Source organism: Neopelma chrysocephalum, unplaced genomic scaffold, assembly GCF_003984885.1.
Source record: "Neopelma chrysocephalum unplaced genomic scaffold, ASM398488v2 Primary Assembly neopelma1_24, whole genome shotgun sequence".
Classification (NCBI taxonomy): domain Eukaryota; kingdom Metazoa; phylum Chordata; class Aves; order Passeriformes; family Pipridae; genus Neopelma; species Neopelma chrysocephalum.
In genome coordinates this window covers 24049678-24070903 of record NW_020897693.1, presented here as the reverse complement: position 1 = coordinate 24070903, position 21226 = coordinate 24049678, and the positions used below count along the sequence as shown (strand labels likewise).

The 21226-nt window shown below is 35.9% G+C and overlaps 1 protein-coding gene across 4 annotated transcripts in view; it reads left to right on the top strand.

Annotated features, from left to right (window-relative positions):
- Window positions 1-21226, top strand: part of EIF2AK4 (eukaryotic translation initiation factor 2 alpha kinase 4) — a 37144-nt gene that overhangs the window by 11496 nt on the left and 4422 nt on the right. Inside the window, exons 13-35 of one of the 4 annotated variants that reach the window (XM_027708693.1) lie at window positions 388-457; window positions 1510-1593; window positions 2764-2886; window positions 3339-3443; window positions 3683-3740; window positions 4429-4508; window positions 5537-5638; window positions 6311-6361; window positions 7368-7604; window positions 8205-8280; window positions 10227-10348; window positions 10797-10846; window positions 10938-11106; window positions 11609-11725; window positions 12124-12189; window positions 12738-12908; window positions 13409-13543; window positions 13671-13778; window positions 14560-14688; window positions 16079-16165; window positions 17499-17611; window positions 18372-18430; window positions 19567-19664. In XM_027708693.1, the coding sequence (XP_027564494.1) occupies window positions 388-457; window positions 1510-1593; window positions 2764-2886; window positions 3339-3443; window positions 3683-3740; window positions 4429-4508; window positions 5537-5638; window positions 6311-6361; window positions 7368-7604; window positions 8205-8280; window positions 10227-10348; window positions 10797-10846; window positions 10938-11106; window positions 11609-11725; window positions 12124-12189; window positions 12738-12908; window positions 13409-13543; window positions 13671-13778; window positions 14560-14688; window positions 16079-16165; window positions 17499-17611; window positions 18372-18430; window positions 19567-19664 (2410 nt within the window). Of the gene's footprint in view, window positions 1-387; window positions 458-1509; window positions 1594-2763; window positions 2887-3338; window positions 3444-3682; window positions 3741-4428; window positions 4509-5536; window positions 5639-6310; window positions 6362-7367; window positions 7605-8204; window positions 8281-10226; window positions 10349-10796; window positions 10847-10937; window positions 11107-11608; window positions 11726-12123; window positions 12190-12737; window positions 12909-13408; window positions 13544-13670; window positions 13779-14559; window positions 14689-15640; window positions 15726-16078; window positions 16166-17498; window positions 17612-18371; window positions 18431-19566; window positions 19665-21226 lie in introns of those variants that run through there. The other 3 variants (XR_003538385.1, XM_027708699.1, XM_027708712.1) reach the window with 3 other exon arrangements.

Genomic DNA, 21226 nt, shown 5'->3' with positions numbered 1-21226 from the left:
TGCCCTTTCTTTTTTTGTTTTGGTTTTTACTAATGTATTCCATACCTTCCTCCATGTATGGTGTGGCTCTTTCACAATTACTTTTTTTTTTTTTGAAGCAAGTAAGTAAGTTTATCTCAGTTTTACTTACTGCATATAGAAATTAAATTTTACTGATGCAAATGTGTACCTTCCCTTTTAGAGACTGGGCTGTCAAAGGAAGTGTTGCTTTGCAAGCAGGATACTTTTCTGGATATTGTTTTCTTTTGCTTTTTTGTTTAAGGCATCTAGTTCTTCAGCAGAAGCTTAGATTTTCTTTTTTCCCCCACAAATAATTTCCAGAATTCTTAGTAAATATTTCTTGGTATGCAGAAGTTTTGGGTTTTTTTTCTTTCTCTTTTTAAACAGGCCAACTACAGATTCCGAAAGTGAAATAATTTTTGATAATGAGGATGAAAACAGTAAAGGTCATTCCCCGGTAAGTATAAAGCAAGTAAAAGTTAAAAGATCATAAAATAGTCTTTGACAAACAGGTCAGTTAGGAAGTTTTGTTTTGCTTCTGGTGTAAGTACAGAACCATATAAGTTGATGTTCCATTAAATGTTAGGTTTTTTTAATCATGAGCCAGGTTATTGCAAGTTTAACACTTCATTGTGTACATGACTTTGGATTACATGGCCTTACATCATCCAAATGTTGAAATTCTGTTCTGCTTTTAGATGCTATAAACCAATATATCTCCTCATACTATCCACTTTTGAAAGTGGGCACAATACATACTCCTAGCAGTCAAAAAGAGAGGGGAAGTCAGTATAGCGTCTAAGGTTTTAGTTGATTTTCAGATTTTGTGTCACAGCACTGTATCTCTAGAAAGTTAATGCACAGTTTTCTACAGCATCTGGAATACGTCATTGCCAATCCTGATGATCTGTAACATGCTCTTACTAAAGCTTCATCTCCTTCCTCTTTCTGTTATAATGTACATTGGCATGAGAATGTTTTCAGTATAGAATTTAATGGCAAAAGAATTCACTGTCGTATTATTAAACATACATATTATTATATATATTATTATACATACATATATATAGTATATATACGTACCATATCAAAACTGTTAGTTGAGGGTGGGGGTTGCATTATTTATCAAGCAAGCTTTGTATCTTTTAGTTTCAAATTTTATTTTTTTTTCTTTTTTTTTAACATGACATAGATTAGCATGACATAGACGAAATTTAGGTTTCGTCTAGATCTTCTGGAATGCTTTGCCTCCAGCGTCTAATGATGGCAAAATGCTACTCATTTTCACTTTGAATATGAGAATTTAGTCACACCTGGTTTTCTATTTTATTTAGAAGCAGTGGCATTACAAAAATGTTATTATATTATTTTGCTATTTTTCAAACCTAGCCATAGAAGGTGAGTTCTCATCAATGTGTTCCAACAATTAAAAGGTAGTAGTATACATAATAAAAAAGTCTGCACAGCTTCCTGTAGCTAACTGTTCTGTTGACTTTTATTGTGATAAAGAATGAAGAAGGCAATGAAAAGAGTACCCACGGAGGAGAAGACAGGACACCAGTCGTTCAGACAGTGCATTACCTGTACATTCAGGTACAAACATGGTTGTGTTTTCAGATAAAAAGATACTGTTTATTTCAACCTGCAAATACTAGTTGCTGGTTTTCACGAAAGAAGTAATGACCTTTAAAAACGCAAATAAGTTCAATGTTGTTTTTGCAGTAGACTGGTTTTCTAAAGGCTTGGCTGGTGGAAGGCACTGTGCAGTGCACATGGCTTGTTATGCCTTCCAAGGCTCTATAGTTGTGCCTGGAGAAAGCAGTTTTGTAGTGCCATAGTGCCTAACAGGATAATTGTTGTTGCTTGTGTACAAGTAAAAGCTGGCAATTCCTGACCTAACCATAGAACAACCCAACCAGCCAACCTTTGAGACCATGACTTCCAAAGCACTACTTTTCCTTGTGCTTGTTTTTTGTTTAGAATATCCATCCCAATCTCGTAATGCTGTAGCTGGTGTTCCTCAGTTTGGTTATGGTGTTAATTCCCAATGTGGAGTTGAAATATACTGTGTTGAATTCCGGAGGGGGAGTTGTCTTTCACAGATATGAAAAATTCCTCATTCTTTTCAATGGCACAGTATTGTGTATGCACTTTATTTTAATACAAAACAGTAATCTGCAAAGCCATTGTGTGGCTCTAACAGTGGACACAAAATGAAATTCCCGCAGGTTTGCAACTAAAGGCTTTACTACTGCATCTCTTTTGTGTTAGGAGTTAGATAGTTTCTGGGAAAAGTCAATTATCATAGCTAACTGTTGTGCAATTTTTTATAATGCACTTAATGCTAGAGGTTGTCTAGAAGGAAGATACAATTAAATGGAATAGGCTTGTTTGCATGTGTTGTATATATTCATAATATAAGGAGTTAAGATGCCAAGTAAAAAAAAAGCCAGAGATTCTTTTGAGTTTGGGTTAAACACCCATTATGTCTTGGCTGTTTTCATCTTGTTAACATTTATGTTAGAGAATATGCTACTCTGCTATCATTTTTCTAGAAAATTGAGAAAATGGAGTACGACTCAAAAGTGGTTGTATGTTTTCTAGCTAAAAGACAGCTCTCAGGAAAATTCCAAACAGCTCCATGCTTTGGGGGTACTACTTGCTCCCGAACCATGGCAGTAATATGCTTACTGACACAAGTTTCTGATAGTCTGTTGTCTTGACAAAACTGTTCTTCCTTCCCTCTGTCCCCTATGTATGAAGATGGAATATTGTGAAAAGAGCACATTAAGGGACACTATTGACCAAGGGTTATATGAAGACACCAGTCGGCTTTGGAGGCTTTTCCGAGAAATTTTGGATGGGTTAGCTTACATCCATGAAAAGGTTAGTAAATATGACAGTTATGACCTATCCATAATATCTGTGCTATGCCTCTCTCTCTGTGGGTTTCTTAATATTCAGTTTGGGGCATTTATTAAGGTTTTTTTCTTTTTCTTATTAAGGTTTTTTTCTTATTCTGGGGGTTTCAAGTATTTTATGTTTAAACTTGAATTTTATAATGAACCACTTCAGATTTTACCCATTTGTCATAAAGATTTTACCATCTTTTGAAAACAATTTGTTAGATAGCTGGTAGCACTGAAAATTGTTCCTAACTTCTGGGCTACAGACTACAGTCTGTCTGCAAAATTATTCTTCAGTGACTTAGCAGTAGACTTCCCACTGTAATAAAAGTATAAAATATGATTCTCCAGTCTATTATATAGAGTTTTATTTTTAATTATATTGATTGTTTAATATTCTGTGGGTCTTCTTTTACTGTCCTGCTGTAACAGGGAATGATCCACAGAGACTTGAAACCTGTGAACATCTTTTTAGATTCAGATGATCATGTGAAAATCGGTGATTTTGGTTTAGCTACAGATCATCCAGCAAATGCAGTAAGTACAGCTTGAAGTGAATGAAAAAAATCCTTGAATATGGTGATGTAATTACATGAAAGGTGAAAATAAAACACAAAGTCCAATGAGCATGATGTTTTTATACTGTGAATGCCATAAACTTGTTTAAATTTCTAAGGTTCTAGAATTAAACCATGTACTACCAACCAAAGCGGAAAGAAAAGCCAACAGAAGTGTTTCATGTACTGTTTACAATATGTCTGTTTCACTGATTTCAGGTGCTCTCTAAACAAGAAGAAAATCTCTCTGATGGTTCTGCTATGTCTGACCCATCAGGTTAGTTTACATTGCAGCTTGTTCTAAATTATTTTAAGCAGACATTTATATTATGCAGTCTCGTATACTCTGTTACAACTTCCTTTTGTTCTTTAAAATAATACTTTTTTTAATTGAGGCCAGGGCAGGACATATCAACCACCAACTCTTGGGTAGATATATTACATATAATCTGGCAGTTTTGCCTGTTATCTAAAAATTAATTTGCTTCCACTGCTAGCCTTCTGCCACAGATCAGTGATTTCCTCTGGTGAGGTATATAGACATCCTGTATATCTGTTCCATCTACACTTTTGTTCTCTTGCCTAAACAGGACAATTTCAAGACTTCGGGGTCTTTTGGTTGGGTTTGGGGGTTTTTTTGACACTGTCGAGCCTGTTTAGAGGCTGAGTTTTGTGTTTTGGGAAAACTTTAGTACATGGTATGTCTTAAGATGAGTGATGAGTGTAATGGAAATGAAATTTTGTTGTAGCATTTATGTGCTGACCTACTACAAATCTGTATAGCAATAGATAGGTTTATCTACTGTAGATTGACATGTGAAGTTTGACTGTCTTGTTTTGCCAACTGTTCTCAACTGGGTCTCTCTCAATAAGGACTGCACTCCAACCTAGAAGAAAGAGGAGGTTTTTTTGATGTTGCATTTCTTTCCCACTTGAAACTCGTACTCTCATCTTTTGCCATGTAGGTAATTTGACAGGGATGGTTGGCACTGCGCTGTATGTTAGCCCAGAGGTCCAGGGAAGCACTAAATCTGCATACAATCAGGTATGATTGGAGTAGACTTAAAAAAAGGTAGCATGGAATCTAAGCCTTTTCTTCTCCAGGCTGAACAATCCCAATTTTCTCAGCCTTTCCTCATAGGAAAGGTGCTCCATCCCTTTAATCATCTTTCTGGCCCTCCTCTGGACTTGCTCCAGCAGGTCCATGTCCTCCTTATGTTGGAGGCCCTGGAGCTGGATGCAGTACTCTAGGTGGGATATCACGAGAGTGGAGTAGATGAGGAGAATCACCTCTCTCAACCTGCTGGGTCACACTGCTTTTGATGCAGCCCACGATGAGTTTGGATTTCTGGGCTGCAAGTGTGCACTGTCAGATCATGTTGAGCATCTTGTCAACCAGCATCTCCAGATCCTTCTTAGGGCTACTTCCAGTCCATTCTCTGCTCAGCCTGTATTTGTACTTGGGATTGCACCAACCCAGGTGCAGGACCTTGTACTTGGCCTTGTTGAATTGCATGAGGTTCACACAGGCCCAGATCTCAAGCCTGTCCAGGTCCCTCTGGATGACATCCTTTCCCCCCAGCATAATAAATAATGAAAAACCCACAAAAAGATGCACAAAAAACCCCACCATTCTCTCCAGCTGTAATAAGTATGGCCAGTCTTCGCGAACGAAGATTTTGGGAAAGGTCTTTTACCTTTCAAGCCTGCGCAATGGATTTTTTAGGTGAGACACAGCATGCGCTGAACTGAGCCCACCCTTTAATCCTAAGGTTCATCTGCCGGGGCCAAGCGAGCTTGGACAATGGCAGTGAGGTCCTCAGGACGTAGGTTTGTTTAGAGTGACCTTCTCATAGATGGATGGCCTTACAGGGCTGACGAGCTCCATCTGCCCGGGGGAGTATCCCTGACCGGGAATCGAACCCGGGCCGAGGCGGTGAGAGCGCCGCATCCTAACCACTAGACCACCAGCTGTAATACACCGTGAAATTTAACCTAAACATTTTTTTTCCTCTGCTATTCTTTGGAGAATTCATAGTAATGTGTAAGTTTTTCTTTTTTTTTCTTCCTTAGAAAGTGGACCTGTTCAGTCTGGGTATAATATTCTTTGAAATGTCTTACCATCCTATGAATACTGCATCAGAAAGGATCTTTGTTCTTGGTCAGCTAAGGCTGGTAAGTACACAGATATGAAACATGCTAAATCTATGCATCAAATAGTTTGTTAAGAGAAGTAAAAGCATGCAAAACATAACAAAAAATGTTTCCATATGGAGTGCTTAAAAACAAAGTTTGCAGAACATACAATGAAAAGTGAAGAATAAAATTCAGGCTGGCACTGACCCACAGCGGTAGTGGACCAAGGGTTGGACTTAATGATCTCAGAGGTCCCTTCCAACCCGGCTGATTCTATGATTCTGTGATTCCTTTAATGTACTGGATTCTAATGGTATTGCCATCACTGTTCCATCTGTGAAACTAATGTTTATAGTAGAGAATATTAGAGGTGTAAATGTCAGATAAAGGCATCACAGCTTTAGTATACCTAGGTTTAGGCCTGGTGGGTCTTTCTCAGGAATCAGGTGGTATTTTAGTTGGTAAATGCTTGTGATTATGGGTTGTATTTTTGTTATACAAAACAACATTAAAGCATTCTTTTCCTTTTAGCTATACAAACTAACTTTGCAATATGGGGGTTTATTTGTTTATTTGGGTTTTTTTTTGTTTTTGCATGGGCAATGAAAATGCTTAGTTTCTCTGTATAAATATGTAGAACTTAAAAATAAGACTAATCTGAGCAAGCTGGACTGCCTGTTGTAATTCGTATGTGAATTTTGTTTTTGTTAGCCCACTATTGTATTTCCCAAGGACTTTGATGAAGTCAAGCATGCAAAGCAGGTAATTTTGAAGGTATTTTAACTTATTAGGTATTCCCTGTCAGGAAACATGAGTTATGTTTTTTTCTTCTTAATTGCCCATTTAATTCTCCACTTAGTATGCTCTGCCAAGTTCTTACATAACATTAGAACAAAGTAAGGAAAGAAAATCTCAAAAGAATATTCTGAGTTGACATGGAAATATATTTACCCACAAAATTCCCTGAGCACAGTCATAAAGAAATTTAGCATTCACTGGCACACCTTTTAAGCTCTGAGAGACAATTTTGACTTTTTATGCTCAGAGAAATGGCACTTTTAAATTGTTTAACTTTTAACCTAAACTATTTGAAAGAAATCTGTGTTACATAACAGAAAAAGATGTGCAAGCTCAATTGGCTGCTCCGAGCTTGAAAGAGCTGCCAAGAGCTGTTCTGGATGCCTCCACGGCAGAGTGTTGAAATGATAAGGAGCAGTGTAATCTTTTTTGGACCATCTGGATAGCTTTTCCCTTGTGCTGGTCAACTCTTTTATTGACCATTAGTATTAATTTTTTGTCTGTTATGCTTGTAGAATAGCAATCTGCATGTTACTAGCACCATAAAAATGTTTCCATCTTGTACATTGTACTGAAATATGCCAGGAAGATTCCCCCTTCTTTAGTATTTTTATCTCTCAAATCTTTGTTTTCATGCACACAATTCTGTTTTTTTCATAACTTTGTACAAAAAGAGATACCAGAGCTAGCACACCATGGAACAACAAAGGATAAGGATATTACGTATTTTGTCATCACAGAAGGCACATTTCTAATAATTTTTGTAGTTTAGTAAATTTATTCAGATGATAATAGAAGATACTTAGAATTTAATAAGCAAATAATATGCACCCCAAAGATTCAGATTCTGCTTTTTTTTGTCCCCTGTCAAGTCTCAATTTTTTAATTAAAGTGATGTGACTAAGATTTGTTGTAAACACTCTAATTTACAAAATCTTTCTAATCTATAAAATTTTGATGTAATTTGTAGAGATCAGTTATTACATGGCTCCTCAACCATGATCCTGCAGCACGACCAACAGCTGTGGAGCTGTTAAAAAGTGAACATCTTCCACCACCACAAATGGAAGAGTCTGAACTCCATGAAGTACTCCACCATACCTTAGCAAACGTGGATGGCAAGGCCTACCGGACCATGATGAGTCAGATATTTTCACAGCGTATATCTCCAGCAATAGACTATACCTATGACAGTGATATGCTGAAGGTTTGTAGGTGTTTAGGGGATGCATGGGTTTGGCTTTTTTCCCTGTGTTGAATTTTAAAAGAATATGTTTATATGGATAAACTCTAACCTGTTTGAAAGAATTTCATTATCTTTAAGATTAACCTTCACCTTGGTTCCCATTTAAAACTACGGTCTGTACTGTGTGTGTTTGAATAGCCACTTCGCCTTTGAGCCTTTCTTCAATGAAGAAACCAGCAGTGTTTTTAGCAGCTAAAGCTTTAGGCTTATGTCCAGATGATTACTTTCTTTACTCTGAATTTCTTTTAAACTAGTGGTACTTCCATCTGATTGCCAACAGAAAGTGTTACCTCTTACTGTTTTCTTCCCTTTCTAATCAAAGTGATTCTTCTTGGTTTAACTACTGTTAAATATTTCTGAATCTAAAGAAATACAAGGTAGCACAGTACAATAATGCTTTGCATAGCTCTAGTTATTTTTTATTATTGTAAGCATTGCAATTTATTGTAGTGGGACAAGGTAGCAGAATGTTTATTGCCTATATTACATGGAATGATTGCCTACACAGAGTGTTCATCGCATGTGAATTATATATGTACTTTTTATTTGTGATGGTTTCAGGGTAGTTTTTCTGTTTGGGCAGCCAAGATACAGCAGCATGTATGTGAGATTGTCAGCCGGATATTTAAAAGACACGGTGGGTGTGTTTACAAAAGTCATTCATTTCCTTTTTTGTGATTGAGTGGAGAATGGAATGGTTTTACTGCTGTAAGAGGAGTCAGAAAGTATGTTCAATAGCTGCACATCATTTGAAGTTTTTATAATATTTTTTATTGTTATTTTGTCATCCCAGTAATAGCTACTTAAATCTGAATGATTCACATTTTCTACAAAAAGAACAGTGAAAATCATAATTAAGTTTTTGAATGTACGTGGTTGTTCTGATAAGTCAGTATGAGCTTTTAAGTAAGGAGAGTTATGCAAAATCTGGATCTGAATATAAGGGTAGTTCTAGAGTGAAAGACCAAGCATCCACGTAGTACCATAACCTCTCTCTGAACATTGCCAGAATGGGAAAGACATAAGAAAGAATGTGGAAACAGCAAGCATATAATGGTACTTTCAGTAATACTACTCTTGGCAATGCCTTGCTGTTCAGGAACTTCCTGAGCCAAAGCTGATGCTATGATGTTTAGTAGTCTTTTGTTTTAATTTCCAGGAATCTGTCCAGTCATTAGTAATAGTATTTGCTTAAATTTAGTTTTTGAAAGGAAGAAAATTTATGCAGACACTGTCACACTTGCAATGTTATAAATTGTGTTGGTTTACAGGTGTTCATGATACTATTTTATATGAATATAGAGACTTTTAAAATATAAACTGTGAGATTTCTTAATATATCATAACCTCATTAAACATGATTAAAATTTGGCAATACAGAAGAATAGGAAACTGAGAAATATGAAGTCAAGAAATAAGTTGCTCTCTCCTCTCCACCCCCTTAAAGCTTGACAGACTTTGGAAAGTTTGTCAGCATTTTAGAAACTGAAATGTTTTCATTCTTTTGGGGAAAAAAGGGGGGGTACATTTTTTTTTTTTTTTCTATTAGATTGTATCTGCCATCTGTAATGGTTAGAATAATTTCTATGTGGGGCTTTTTCTTTCTAATTTAAAAGTTTCTGTTGAAATCTAATTGAAGACATGAGTTAAGCTTCTATGAGAATCACTAGGGAATTTAAAACAGGAAAATATGTTTCAGTGATTACGGATATTATTAGTAGTAAGGTTTCAATGAAGATGAGGTTCATACAGATAGATGGTTGCAAAATATAGCCAGAAAAAAGAAGTATTTGAGGTTTTAAAATGATACATAAACACTTTTAGTATGTTTTTAAGACAACATTTGTTCTGTATAGAAGTGCCTCTAGACTAAAGCAAGTACCACTGGTAACTGCAGAGATTCTCATCTGTTTCGTATGCATGCCTTTGTAATAATAATATAATAATAATAATAATGGCCAGTCTTCGCGAACGAAGATTTGGGGAAAGGTCTTTTACCTTTCCAGCCTGCGCAATGGATTTTTTAGGTGAGACACAGCCTGCGCTGAACTGAACCCACCCTTTAATCCTAAGGTTCATCTGCCGGGGCCAAGCAAGCTTGGACAATGGCAGTGAGGTCCTCAGGACGTAGGTTTGTTTAGAGTGACCTTCTCATAGATGGATGGCCTCACAGGGCTAACGGGCTCCATCTGCCCGGGGGACTGGCTGGATTCGAACCTGGGTCGCAGAGGTGAGAGTCCTGCACGCTAACCACTAGGCCACCAGGGGTCCCCATGCCTTTGTGAAAGATGGTGTTTAAAGAGGGATGGCAAGATGAGGATTCTGCTGGGCTGTGGAATTGGCAGTCTCCTCTTTTACTCTGTGGGCTGCCTGCTGAGTCTAAGAAATATGCAAGATAGAACATCAAAGTTTGTTTTATGCCTTTGTTTGAATGTGGAAGAGGGAAGTCTATTAAGTACGCTTAATGTAATTTTTAAAACGCATGGATTTACATTATCATACCCTGCAAGGTTGTTCATTAACTTGTAAAAAGCAGATGTTACTTCTGAAATGAGAGAATAGTATTTTCTGATTTTTGTGCAGGAGCCATCAAGCTTCATACTCCGCTGCTAATGCCCAGAAATAGGAAACTATATGAACATAACGAAGCTTCATATTTCATGGATCACAGTGGGATGCTGGTAATGCTTCCTTATGACCTCAGGGTAAGTAGTATGATCTCTGTAGGCAAAGCTTGGTTTGAAGTGTGCTACAGTGTTTGCAGATTCCTTTGATTCACTAGTTAAAAATTTGGTTTAGGCTTATGCTTCTTCTGACTGCTGAAGCAGTGTACCTTTCTGTGTCTGTTCCTCTACTCCTGTTTTTCACCCCTAGTCTTTACTCCAGTCATCAGCTGGAGCCCTGATGATATATTAAAGAAATAGACTTTTTTCTTTTTTTTTTTTTACACATAGGTGAAAATAATGTTTTTATTTAAAATTTGCAGCAAGGATGATTAGATTAATATTACTTGGTTATGGCAAGTATTTAAGGCATTGTATTACACATGTGAGAGTACAAGTGTAATTGCACGGTAGTAGTTCATCTCCAGGTACAGAGCCCAGTCAGACTGACTGTTTTGTTTCAACAATTTTCCTGTATTTTGTTTTTCAGATTCCTTTTGCAAGATTTGTAGCTAGAAATAACATATCGAACTTGAAAAGGTAAGAGACACAGAGGTGATATTTTGCACAGATACCATGCTTTGACAGTGACTCCTGAAGAGGTTGATTCATTCTTCAATGTTTTCTTTAGATACTGTATAGAGCGAGTTTTCAGACCTCGGAAGTTAGACCGCTGTCATCCCAAAGAACTCCTAGAATGTGCATTTGACATCGTTACATCTACTGGAAATAGCTTTTTACCTATAGCAGAAACAATTTATGCCATTTCAGAAATCATTCAAGAGTTTTCAGTGCTACAGGTAGATTGTCTGATCAGCCCTTTTGCTCTCTTTCCATCCTAAAAATTTATTCTAAGTAGATATTTAGTCTAATGTATTTGAAAAGGATACTTCGTTTAACCTTCACAAGTATAGAACTACTTTCACTTTTTATCGATAGTCAGTTATAGAACGCTGTCATTTAAATCAAAAATATGTTTTGTAGGTAAACTTAAAATGAAGCATGGGTTTATGTGCAAAAGAAATAATAATTGAATCCTTTACAGTGCCATTGAAATAATGTCTTTTTGCTGTCAGGCAAGTGATTGTTGTAGAATGGGATAAGACTTGCCATTCTTTAGTTACAGATGGAAGGTAAGGTAGTGAGAGAAGAGGTTTGAAGTTAGTTTTGAATTATTACTAAGCGTTTAGGAAGCCTCTTTGTTTTGGGGGGGGGGGTTGGTTTTTTTAAGCAAAACACAATGCAATAAAACTTGCCTTTTTCATTTCTTTCTTCTTTTCTTTTTATTTTATACTTTGTTAGGAAAGAAATTACAGTATTTACTTGAACCACACGGCCTTACTGAAAGCTATACTTTTGCACTGTGGGATACCAGAGGACAAACTCAATCAAGTCTACATCATTCTATATGATGCTGTGGTAAGGCATTAGTTATTAATCTAATTTCTATAATCACCACTGTAGAGTATCCTATTTTGTGGAGCTATCTAAAAGCCCATTGCCAGCATAACCAGGGGTATCCTGTTGATACATAAAAAGGCTGGCTATGTTTGGGCTGTAAACATAGAATAATTACTTTTCTGTTACTTCTGGGTTGGGGTGGTTTAAGATGATTTTTTTAATGTATATTTATGAGAGAATTTTTCACCTGTATAATCAAGAACTAGCAGGCTAGTCAATATAAACTTTAAAACTTATCTTAATATCAAGTTGGTCTTTTCCAATTTATAAGCACAGAATATAGATGAAATTCATTTGAATAGGTACGTAATGCATAAAATCCAATAAAATGCCATTTGAATCTGTTCTTCCTGTAGACTGAAAAGCTAACTAAAAGGGAAGTGGAAGCCAAATTCTGTAATCTTTCTCTCACATCAAATAGTGTAAGTAATTTTAATTCAATGTTAATTTCCCTTTAATTTGCCATAAGTCAGTAATATTTTATTGTCTTTGTAATTTAATCAATGAGAGTAAGAAAAATAACCTGTTACTTGTGCTGTTCAAAATAGACCAGTCTCTTTCCAAGTAGTCTGACTTGGTTCTCTGTTTTCTCTGGAAGTCAGTATCACAACTGTTCAGGTTTCTTCTTTAAACATATTTTTCAGACTGTGGAAATTAATACCATCCTGTACGGTGGTATTTAGTAAAACAAACTGAGACAAACTTTAAAAAAAAATTCTGCGGATGTTGATGAGTGTGCATAAAGAGTTGAAGTTAACTTCTGCACGCTCTGAGACTTGTGTCTGTCTATTCCTTTCCTCAATTCACTAGGTAAAAACAGGCTTCTAAGCAAAACAAACAAAAAAGGCAGATATTTTACTCTCACAAATATAAAGTCAAGTATTTTTCTTTTTTTTTTTTTTAGATGTGACCTATTATGAGCACTGTCTGTGTTCCTACATATGTTTATAATTTTATTTTTCCGTTTTAGCTTTCTCAACTCTACAAATTCATTGAGCAGAAGGGAGAAGCAAGTAATGTATTTCCATTTTTAAACACAATGATAAAACAAAAGCCAGGTGTCACTCAGCTCTTGAAACATGGCATGAAGGATTTAGAGGAAATCATTGGTCTGTTAAAGCATCTGGGAATAAAACTTCAGGTTTGTAAAATACATTAATGGATTTACAGGCTGCTGGGCCTTGTAATTTGCCAGGAAACAAAGTAATGATATTTTAGAACGGAAAAAGCACATCAAAGTGCTGTGATAATATTGACCTCTTCCAGTCAGAAGTCTGTGGCTTATCTTCTATAAAATGACAGACTTTTTTTCCCCAACCAAGATTGAAGGCATTATTTCGAGCATAAAGGAGGGGTTTTATTAAATTTTAAAACAAACTGTAAATATTTTAAAAATACAGAAATCTGATGACTACTAAAGGCCTCCACCTTCCTTGAGGCTTGCTGTTTAGGTTTTGTGCTGTAGGTTTCTTGGGATGCTTTAAGATTAAAGCATCATCTCTTTATTTTTCATAGTATTTTAAATTTCTGGAGATAAGGAGTGTTTCCATATGTCTTCCTTGTGCGAAAACAGTGTTTTCAATTCATGCTGCTAACAGGAAATTAATTATGTATGTGCACATACTCATTTTTATTTTACAGATTTCTATAAATCTGGGACTGGTTTACAAAATACAGCAGCACAATGGTATTATCTTTCAGTTTGTAGCGTACATCAAAAGAAGACAAAGAACTGTGCCTGAAATTCTTGCTGCAGGGGGCAGATATGATCATCTGGTATGTGCTCATATCTTTTAATGACTTTAGATTTATTTTTTTTAACCCATGAAGAAATGGGAAGCCTGTTTGTCATTTTGCCAAGATAACTTTTTGGTCTTCCATTTTGTTTTTGTCTTGTTTTGAGATTCCACAATTTAGAGGGCCACAGATGGTAGGACCAGTTCCTTCAGCTGTTGGAGTCAGCATAGCTATAGACAAAATAACTGCTGCTGTTTCCAGTGTAGAGGATTCTGTAAGTCTTTTTTCTGGGAAGTGGGGGATTTGTCTGTTGACTTCTGACAGTTCAGTAACTTAATTGTAGCTACAGATGGGCAAAAAATAAGACGTTCAGATGTGTTGTAAAATAATACCATACTGAAATAGAAGGCAGACATCAAGATGACCTGTTTCCTTTTGTGTTTCTCTACGTAAAATTATTTAGTAAAATGAAAGTTAGGGGAAGAAGGGATTTTCAGGCTTACAACTTTTTATTTTCAATTTAAATGTCCCATTTTTCTTAGCCTGTGTATTCTTTCAGATGGAAGAGTACAACTGTAGATATTTAGTGTTACTTTTCCCCTACTTCTTCTCCCTGTATAAAAATATAGAAGGTGGAGATGGAAGGAAACTTTAAAAATATGGACTACTTTGTACAGTGTCAAACAACTTCATTTGGTTGTGGAATGTGTATCTTATTAATTTTTCTTTATAATGAACATTGCTAAGCCGAGTGGGAAGGAGAGAACAGAATAGGCTGGAATACTTTGCAAGCTGAGGCTGTGAAGATGCTTTGTGTCAAAGATTAAGCCTCCGTGACTTTTAAACATGCTTAGGTAGATTGTAGCTCTGAAAAGAGGTGGATCTAACCCATTTTCTGTTGTTGTTTTTTTGGGGTAGTTTTTTGTTTGTTTTAGTTTGATGCATTTTGACAAACATTGATATATTTATCCTTCTTTGTTACTTTAACTGCCTTATGAAGGGGAAAAGGTGGTCTTGTGACTAATATTGTCTCCTTGTTTTTACTTTCCCTTCAGGTTTCTGTCAGTTCATGTGACCTGCTGGTCGTAAGTGTTGGTCAGATGTCAATGGGTAGAGCTATCAATATTGTTCAGAAACTCTGGACTGCAGGAATTCCAGCCGAAATAATGTATGACTGGTCCCAGGTAATATTTCTATCTCCATGTGTTAACTAACTGTATTTTTGTTCTCTAAGATAAGTGCAACCAGAGATCATACTTTTTCAAGTTTGTTTCTGGTTTTATGGAGTTATGGACTCATAGTACTGAACACGTAGGGTGCTATTCAGCTACAGTGATGTTAAGTAAGTCTCACTGGCCTTGCAGCATTCTTCCAGAGGATTTAAAAGCTCAGTGAAGGATCCCTCAATTAATAAATTTAATATTTAATAAAGGGCACATCAAGAACAGAATGGTAGCATTAACTTTTATATATCCAGATGGCTGAAGACTTATCAGGTACAGAGGGAATACCAACACAATTGTACTGTTAGAAAAACAGTTTAGCAAACTGAACTACTAGATAGTCCACATGTAGTTCTTGGAGAGATGTGTGGCTGGAGAAAGAGAGAGTGGCAAGCTGAGTTGTGCTCTTTTATCTCCAGTTGAAACAAAGCAGTGATTTAGGCAGTACTACCTCACTGGAGTAGTGAGCTACACCACAACGCTGAAGTCCCTTTTAATAGTGGTGGTGGTTACCTTGAGGACTATGAGTCTGGTTCACCTCTTTAAGTATGCCAGTTGGTGACTAACAAAAGAAATACTATGCAGTTGCCCATTCTGAGTCATGTGCTGCAGAGCATGCAGTTTTGAGCTCACTTAATTGCCTGACTTTTTTCTAATCTTTTGCCATAACATTTACAACAGTTTCAATCCCTCAGAAATGGAAAAATTCCAGATTGTATGCTTTTCCTATGATCTGGGGGGTGGTTTTTGGGCTTTTGGGGTTTTTTTTGGTGATTCTTAAGGAATGAAGATTTGGATATTTCTTGCCTCTGTCTAATGCTGTCCTGTAACCCAGTGCTGAGTAAGTCAGCATAGCAAGCCCTTCAGTAAGCTCTGCACTGAGGATGTTGTTAAGTCAGCCTTGGTTTTACAGGAAACCCAGCTGGCTTCAGCTTTTGTGACAGCCTACCAGTTATGCAGGACTGACTGAGCTATTACTGAAAGCTGAAGACAGCAGGGTGGTAACTGTTGATTGATGTTACACTGCACATTTTTACAGTTATGTAGACCCTGCACTTCTAGATAGAGCTAGCCCTTCCATGTGAGAACTAGGACTGCAGGGCCTAGGCTTTCTCTTTGTCTAAATGTAGACTTAGATTTCAATTTTTAAGGAGCATTAGGTGAATAAATATATGCATAATGAAGTTTCATCTCCTGTAGTTAATAAAGCTTTTCTCTCTCAGAAGCTTATATAAGCAGTGTAACTTGCATATCAAGTTATTTTAAAGATAGGAGACTTTGATTACTTAAATGGTCATTTTATAATCTGTCAAATTTCTTTCCCATTCCCCTTCTTCTGTTCAAATTTTAGTCCCAGGAAGAACTGCAGGAATATTGCAGGTGCTCTGGGATTACATATGTAGCTCTTGTGTCAGATAAAGAAGGAAGTCATGTGAAGGTAAGTGTAGGACCAGACGATGCTTGATGGTGTTTCAGATTTATAACCTGTTGTTATTTGGGGTTTCTATGATTGTTATTATTAATATAATATTAATTATACTTAAGTAGGTGAAGTTGAGGTAAATACAGTTTCAGTTGTTAAGTAGTAGAATGTTCTTCTGAAGAGTACTGCATTTTATCCCTTCATAACACTGTTATTCACAGACCTACTTTCTTCTAGGAAAGTCCAAAAGATTAGTGCAAACATTGGTTGACTTTGTTATTGGTGGTTTCATATGGAACAAGGTTTCTCTTGTCTCTAATTTTTTTGAATCTACAAAATGAGTTAGTTAACTTAATGATCTTTCCAGTTGGCAGCTTTTCATGTTGCAAAATAAATACAACTAAAATATAAATCTAAGAATTTAGATTCAGTCTGTAGTTCAGACAGGCAGAGTCAGAATCACACTGCTCACCTCTGTAAGCTTAGGTTAAGGTGCAAAGAGTAGACTGTGTCACAACATGAATTACCACTTTCTGTACTCTGCAGCCTGTGGTTCTGCTACCTTTTTTTGAAGTTAAAAGTTTTAAAATATTCTATATCATTAGAAAAAACATCTTTTTTTTTTTTTGAATAAAGATTAATTCTTTGAAAAAAATAGTAACCATTTGACAGCATCTGGTACAGAGATTTTACCAAGCCAATGTGCCTTACTAAAATATTTTTCACTTGTTATTCATTCTCTTTGTTATTGTAACAGAGATAACAAATAACTGCATTAATTGTATGAATGAGTAGATCTTGATGATGAGAATGTGATATATCAAAGTCTTCCACAAGACTATTACAGAGCATTCTCTTAAATATGGCTTTATTGAAGCAAAACCAAGAAAGAATATGCTAATGAAGTGAATGGTGTTGTTAGTGATTAATCTCTTGCCAGTAAAGATTGTGCAGACTCCTAAGTTTTGAATGGTTTAGTTTAACTCTTGCAAACTGAAAGGTGGCCTTATTCTAACATAATTGCTTAATTAAAAATAAGGTATTAATAATATGATATTTACACCTATAAACCCTTCTGTTAAAAATTTAATTATCACATATTAAGTATAAGTAGCCAAGCTAGTTTAAGCTTTGAGAATACAGAAAAAATTAGTTGGTTGGGAAAAAAGAAGTCTAATCAAAGATTTAATGGGCAGCGATTGATTGGTAATGATGATTCCTTTCTACCTTTCACTGTTTCACCTTTTATGGATGATTGATCCAGTTTGGTTTTGATTAAACTTGATAAGTTTATTCATATACCATTTTAAGAATCAACAATCTTAAGAACCACTGAACTACATCGTAGGTGAAATCCTTTGAGAAAGACAGACAGACAGAGAAAAGGATTTTAGAATCTGACTTAGTAGATCACCTGATCCAGAAGCTGAAAACAAAAACCGGTGATGAAAGAAGTAGTAGGTAAGTAGCATAACATGTGGGAAATGCTGAACTTAAGCAGTAGTTTGTACAGGTCGTTGATGTCTCCTGCTACCCATGTCTCATTCTCCTTTTTCTGGCCTCAGCCAGTCTTGGCATTTAACTTCACAACTAACCTGATTCTCAGGTGTTTTGTAATGGATCTATCAGAAGCTGTAAAAGAAAATCATTCTTTCTAAAAGTTACCTTATTTCTAGACCCTGAAAAGAGAATAGAAAAACCTTTGTTTAGTACTACTAAACAGAGAAATGCAATAACTGTGATTGTAATAACAGTGGCAAATTTGTATTCAATGATTCTTGAATGTGGAAAGTAAATGAATTCAAACTTATTATTGAAAGCTTCTTTGAATATGCATGCTCTTAAGTATAAATGCTACTTTGATACCTTAGTATTCTGTCACAGAAACCTGTAAGTAGAATAAATTAATAATTTAGAGAGAATATTATCATAATATATTTTTGTATTAAGATCTAAATCATTCTTGCATGATAGGGAGCACATTTTTTTGTATCCATAGGAAGCATTTCTTCTACACCTGATTTTTTTATGTAATTTTGTATGATTTCCTGTCAGTTCAAGAAAAGAGTTTAATCTGCAGATATGTGCTAGGAAGTGTCCGTAAACTAATTCATCTGTTGGAATTAAATAAGTATGAATGATAATCTGAAACTATTGTCTTATTACAGTATTTCTTTATTATTGTAAGTTTGTTTCCTTACCTGTCTTTGTTTATTTTTAGAGAAACCTCAGATAATCTTCCAGTACCAAATCAAAAGGGATTGTTTACTAATATTTCAGGTATTTAATATCTAGTTTAAAAACATACAAATTCTTTTTCTTTCTGCTCAAAAACTATTTTATAAGAAAATATTGCTAGAACAATTAATTGTAAAAATATTACCAAAGTCAGAGTAAGAAGATATTTTATAGCAGAGCTTCTGGTTTGAGACACTGCCTCTTAATCTCAAATTTTGTTCCAAGTGATTTAAAACTGAATTTTTCTCCTAACTAACAAAATAAGTGCTTAAACCAGTGAACAGAATATTCTCCATACAGGCATTCATTGATGCAGTGATCGGGGGGGGGAGGGGGGAAGCCAAACCCACAAACTTTTCCTAGCTGAGGAGAAATTAGATATCATCCTGATAAAAAGTAACTTGACTTGTGATTGTTACAGTGTTGAGTCCCATGTACATTGCTCTACTAAAAAAATCTAAAAATAACTCTTTTTTTCAAATGAAAATGCCTTTATGTTTCTAGCTATGGATTTGCACTCCTTAGTTTGATAATACAAGTTTGTATATAAAGAATAATACTAAGTATTTATTGTGTGGATAAAGTTTGGTATTCTTGATAGTTATTTTATTAATATAGTGGGTGATGGTGGTTGTTTTTAAAGAAATATTTCACACGCACACTTGCTTAACAGTGAGGGAGAAAAGTGGCCATGTTTAACTTGGGGTTTTATGTATGTGTAATTACCAGAAGTGGCAATTTGAATTTCAAAATAAGGTGTTTCAAATTTTAATTATTGAGGGGAGTTGGAGTTTCTTGTTTGTTTTGTCATTGATTCTGCAGTACTGAGCATTAAATAGCTGCCTCGTTCTTGTAATAGCTTTCCTTTTTTTGATGTTCGGTATGCTGCATTCCTTTGTAAAATTCTGCAAGCCATTTGGAACCTTTTATTAGTTTCGGGGAAAACTGATGTAAAATACCAAATTTCGTAGTCTTAACAACCAGTCCTTCAAAGTCAGAAGTGAGCATTTGAGAATTCACATGCACATCTCACTGTCCTGTCAGACTTTGGAGGTTTTCAGCAGCTTTTCAAACCCTGAATATCCAGATTTTATCTTCTTAATATTTGTGAATTTTCTGTTTCTTACTACTTCTTGTATATAGTAAGTTTTAGTTTATAATCTATGTTTGCATTTTAGGTGTATTTGAATCACACGGAACTCTCGTAGTGCCTAATGTTAGTGTTATAGCTCCTGAAAAATTATCTGCCAGTGCCAGGCGTCGTCAAGAAATTCAGGTACAGACACATCAAATAAATATTAAGAAGTGTTCCTTAAAAGTTAAGGAATGGTAGAATTCATATTTCCACTACTACCTAACTTACACAAATTTATCCTATTTGTTTATTATTCATAAAATAAACTAGGAACAACACAAATGGTTGAAGGCAAAGACCACCTTTTTTTAATGTTTTGGATGTTGGGGATTATCTGTGATATTGTGGCTCAGCCATTCTTGTGCATACATATTATAAATCTTATTTTACTTGGAACCATGGTTCTGGAACTTCCTTTTTTTTTTTCTTTTTTGTCTTCCCCTCCCCATCCCTAAATGCTGAAGTGTGTTAAAGGTTCTTGTGGTTTAACCCCAGCCAGCAAAATCAAGCCTCACGCAGCCACTTGCTCACTCCCCCACCAGGATAAAAGCTAGAAAATTCGCGAATTGAAATGAAGACATTTTAATAGGGAAAGCAAATCTGGACACACAAGCAAAGCAGAACAAGGAATTCATTCACCACTTCCATGGGCAGGCAGGTGTTCAGTCATTCCCAGGAGAGCAGGGCTCCTTCATGTGTAACAGTTACTTGGGAAGACAAACACCATCACTACAAAGGTCCCCCCTGTTCCTTCTTCCCCCCACTTCATGTACTGAGTATGGTGTTATATCGTGTGGGTCACCTGTCCTGGCTGTGTCTCCTCCCAACCTCTCAGGCACCCCCAGCCTCCTTGCCAATGTGGCAGTACAAAAAGCAGAAAAGGTCTTGGTTCTGCTCAGCAATAACAAAAACATCTCTGTATTATCAACCCTGTGTTCAGCACAAATCCAAAACATAGCCCCATGCTAGCCACTGTGAAGAAAATTAACTCTACCCCAGCCAAAACCAGCACAAAGGTGCAAGTTCATCATACTTCTAATTTGCAGTATGTTTGTAACAGATACTCTATGTATTTTATTTCATTCTGTTGCCTTAAAACTAAAGGCCTAAGAAAAAATTGCAGCTTTAAAAAAACCAAAATACCCCAAACCAACCAACCAAACACAAAATCAAAACCCACAGCCCTGCCTAAAACATGACATTATAGTAACGTAGAAGAGATTCGGTAATGCTAGAAACAAATGTCAGAGTTTTCTCCTTTAGGATTATTAATTTCAAGATATTTAGAGTATATGGTAAACCAGAACTGTAATTTTCTCCCCCAACTTGGATGCGCAACAAAAAATCTCCCCTATAAATAGTTCTTGAAACCCAAAAAACAACTGCTTGTTACTCTCTGGGCTTTGAGCTAAACAGACTTACTGGTTTAGGTTTTGAATATGTAAAAGCAACTTTTCCAAGGTACGAAAGACAACATAATGCAAGGCTCTAACTACATTTGTAAAGTGCTACCTTTGCAGTATCACTAGCTTGCTCTGGAAAAGTGTTACAAGGCATGACCCATTTTTTGGTTTGACTTTCAAAATCAGTCCTTCTTCAACTAGAGATGATTCACTGTATCCAGTCACAGGTTCTCACATTCCTCTGAAAAGTTATCCAACACCCAGAAACATAAAGGCAGTTTTCACTAGGTATGTGAGCAT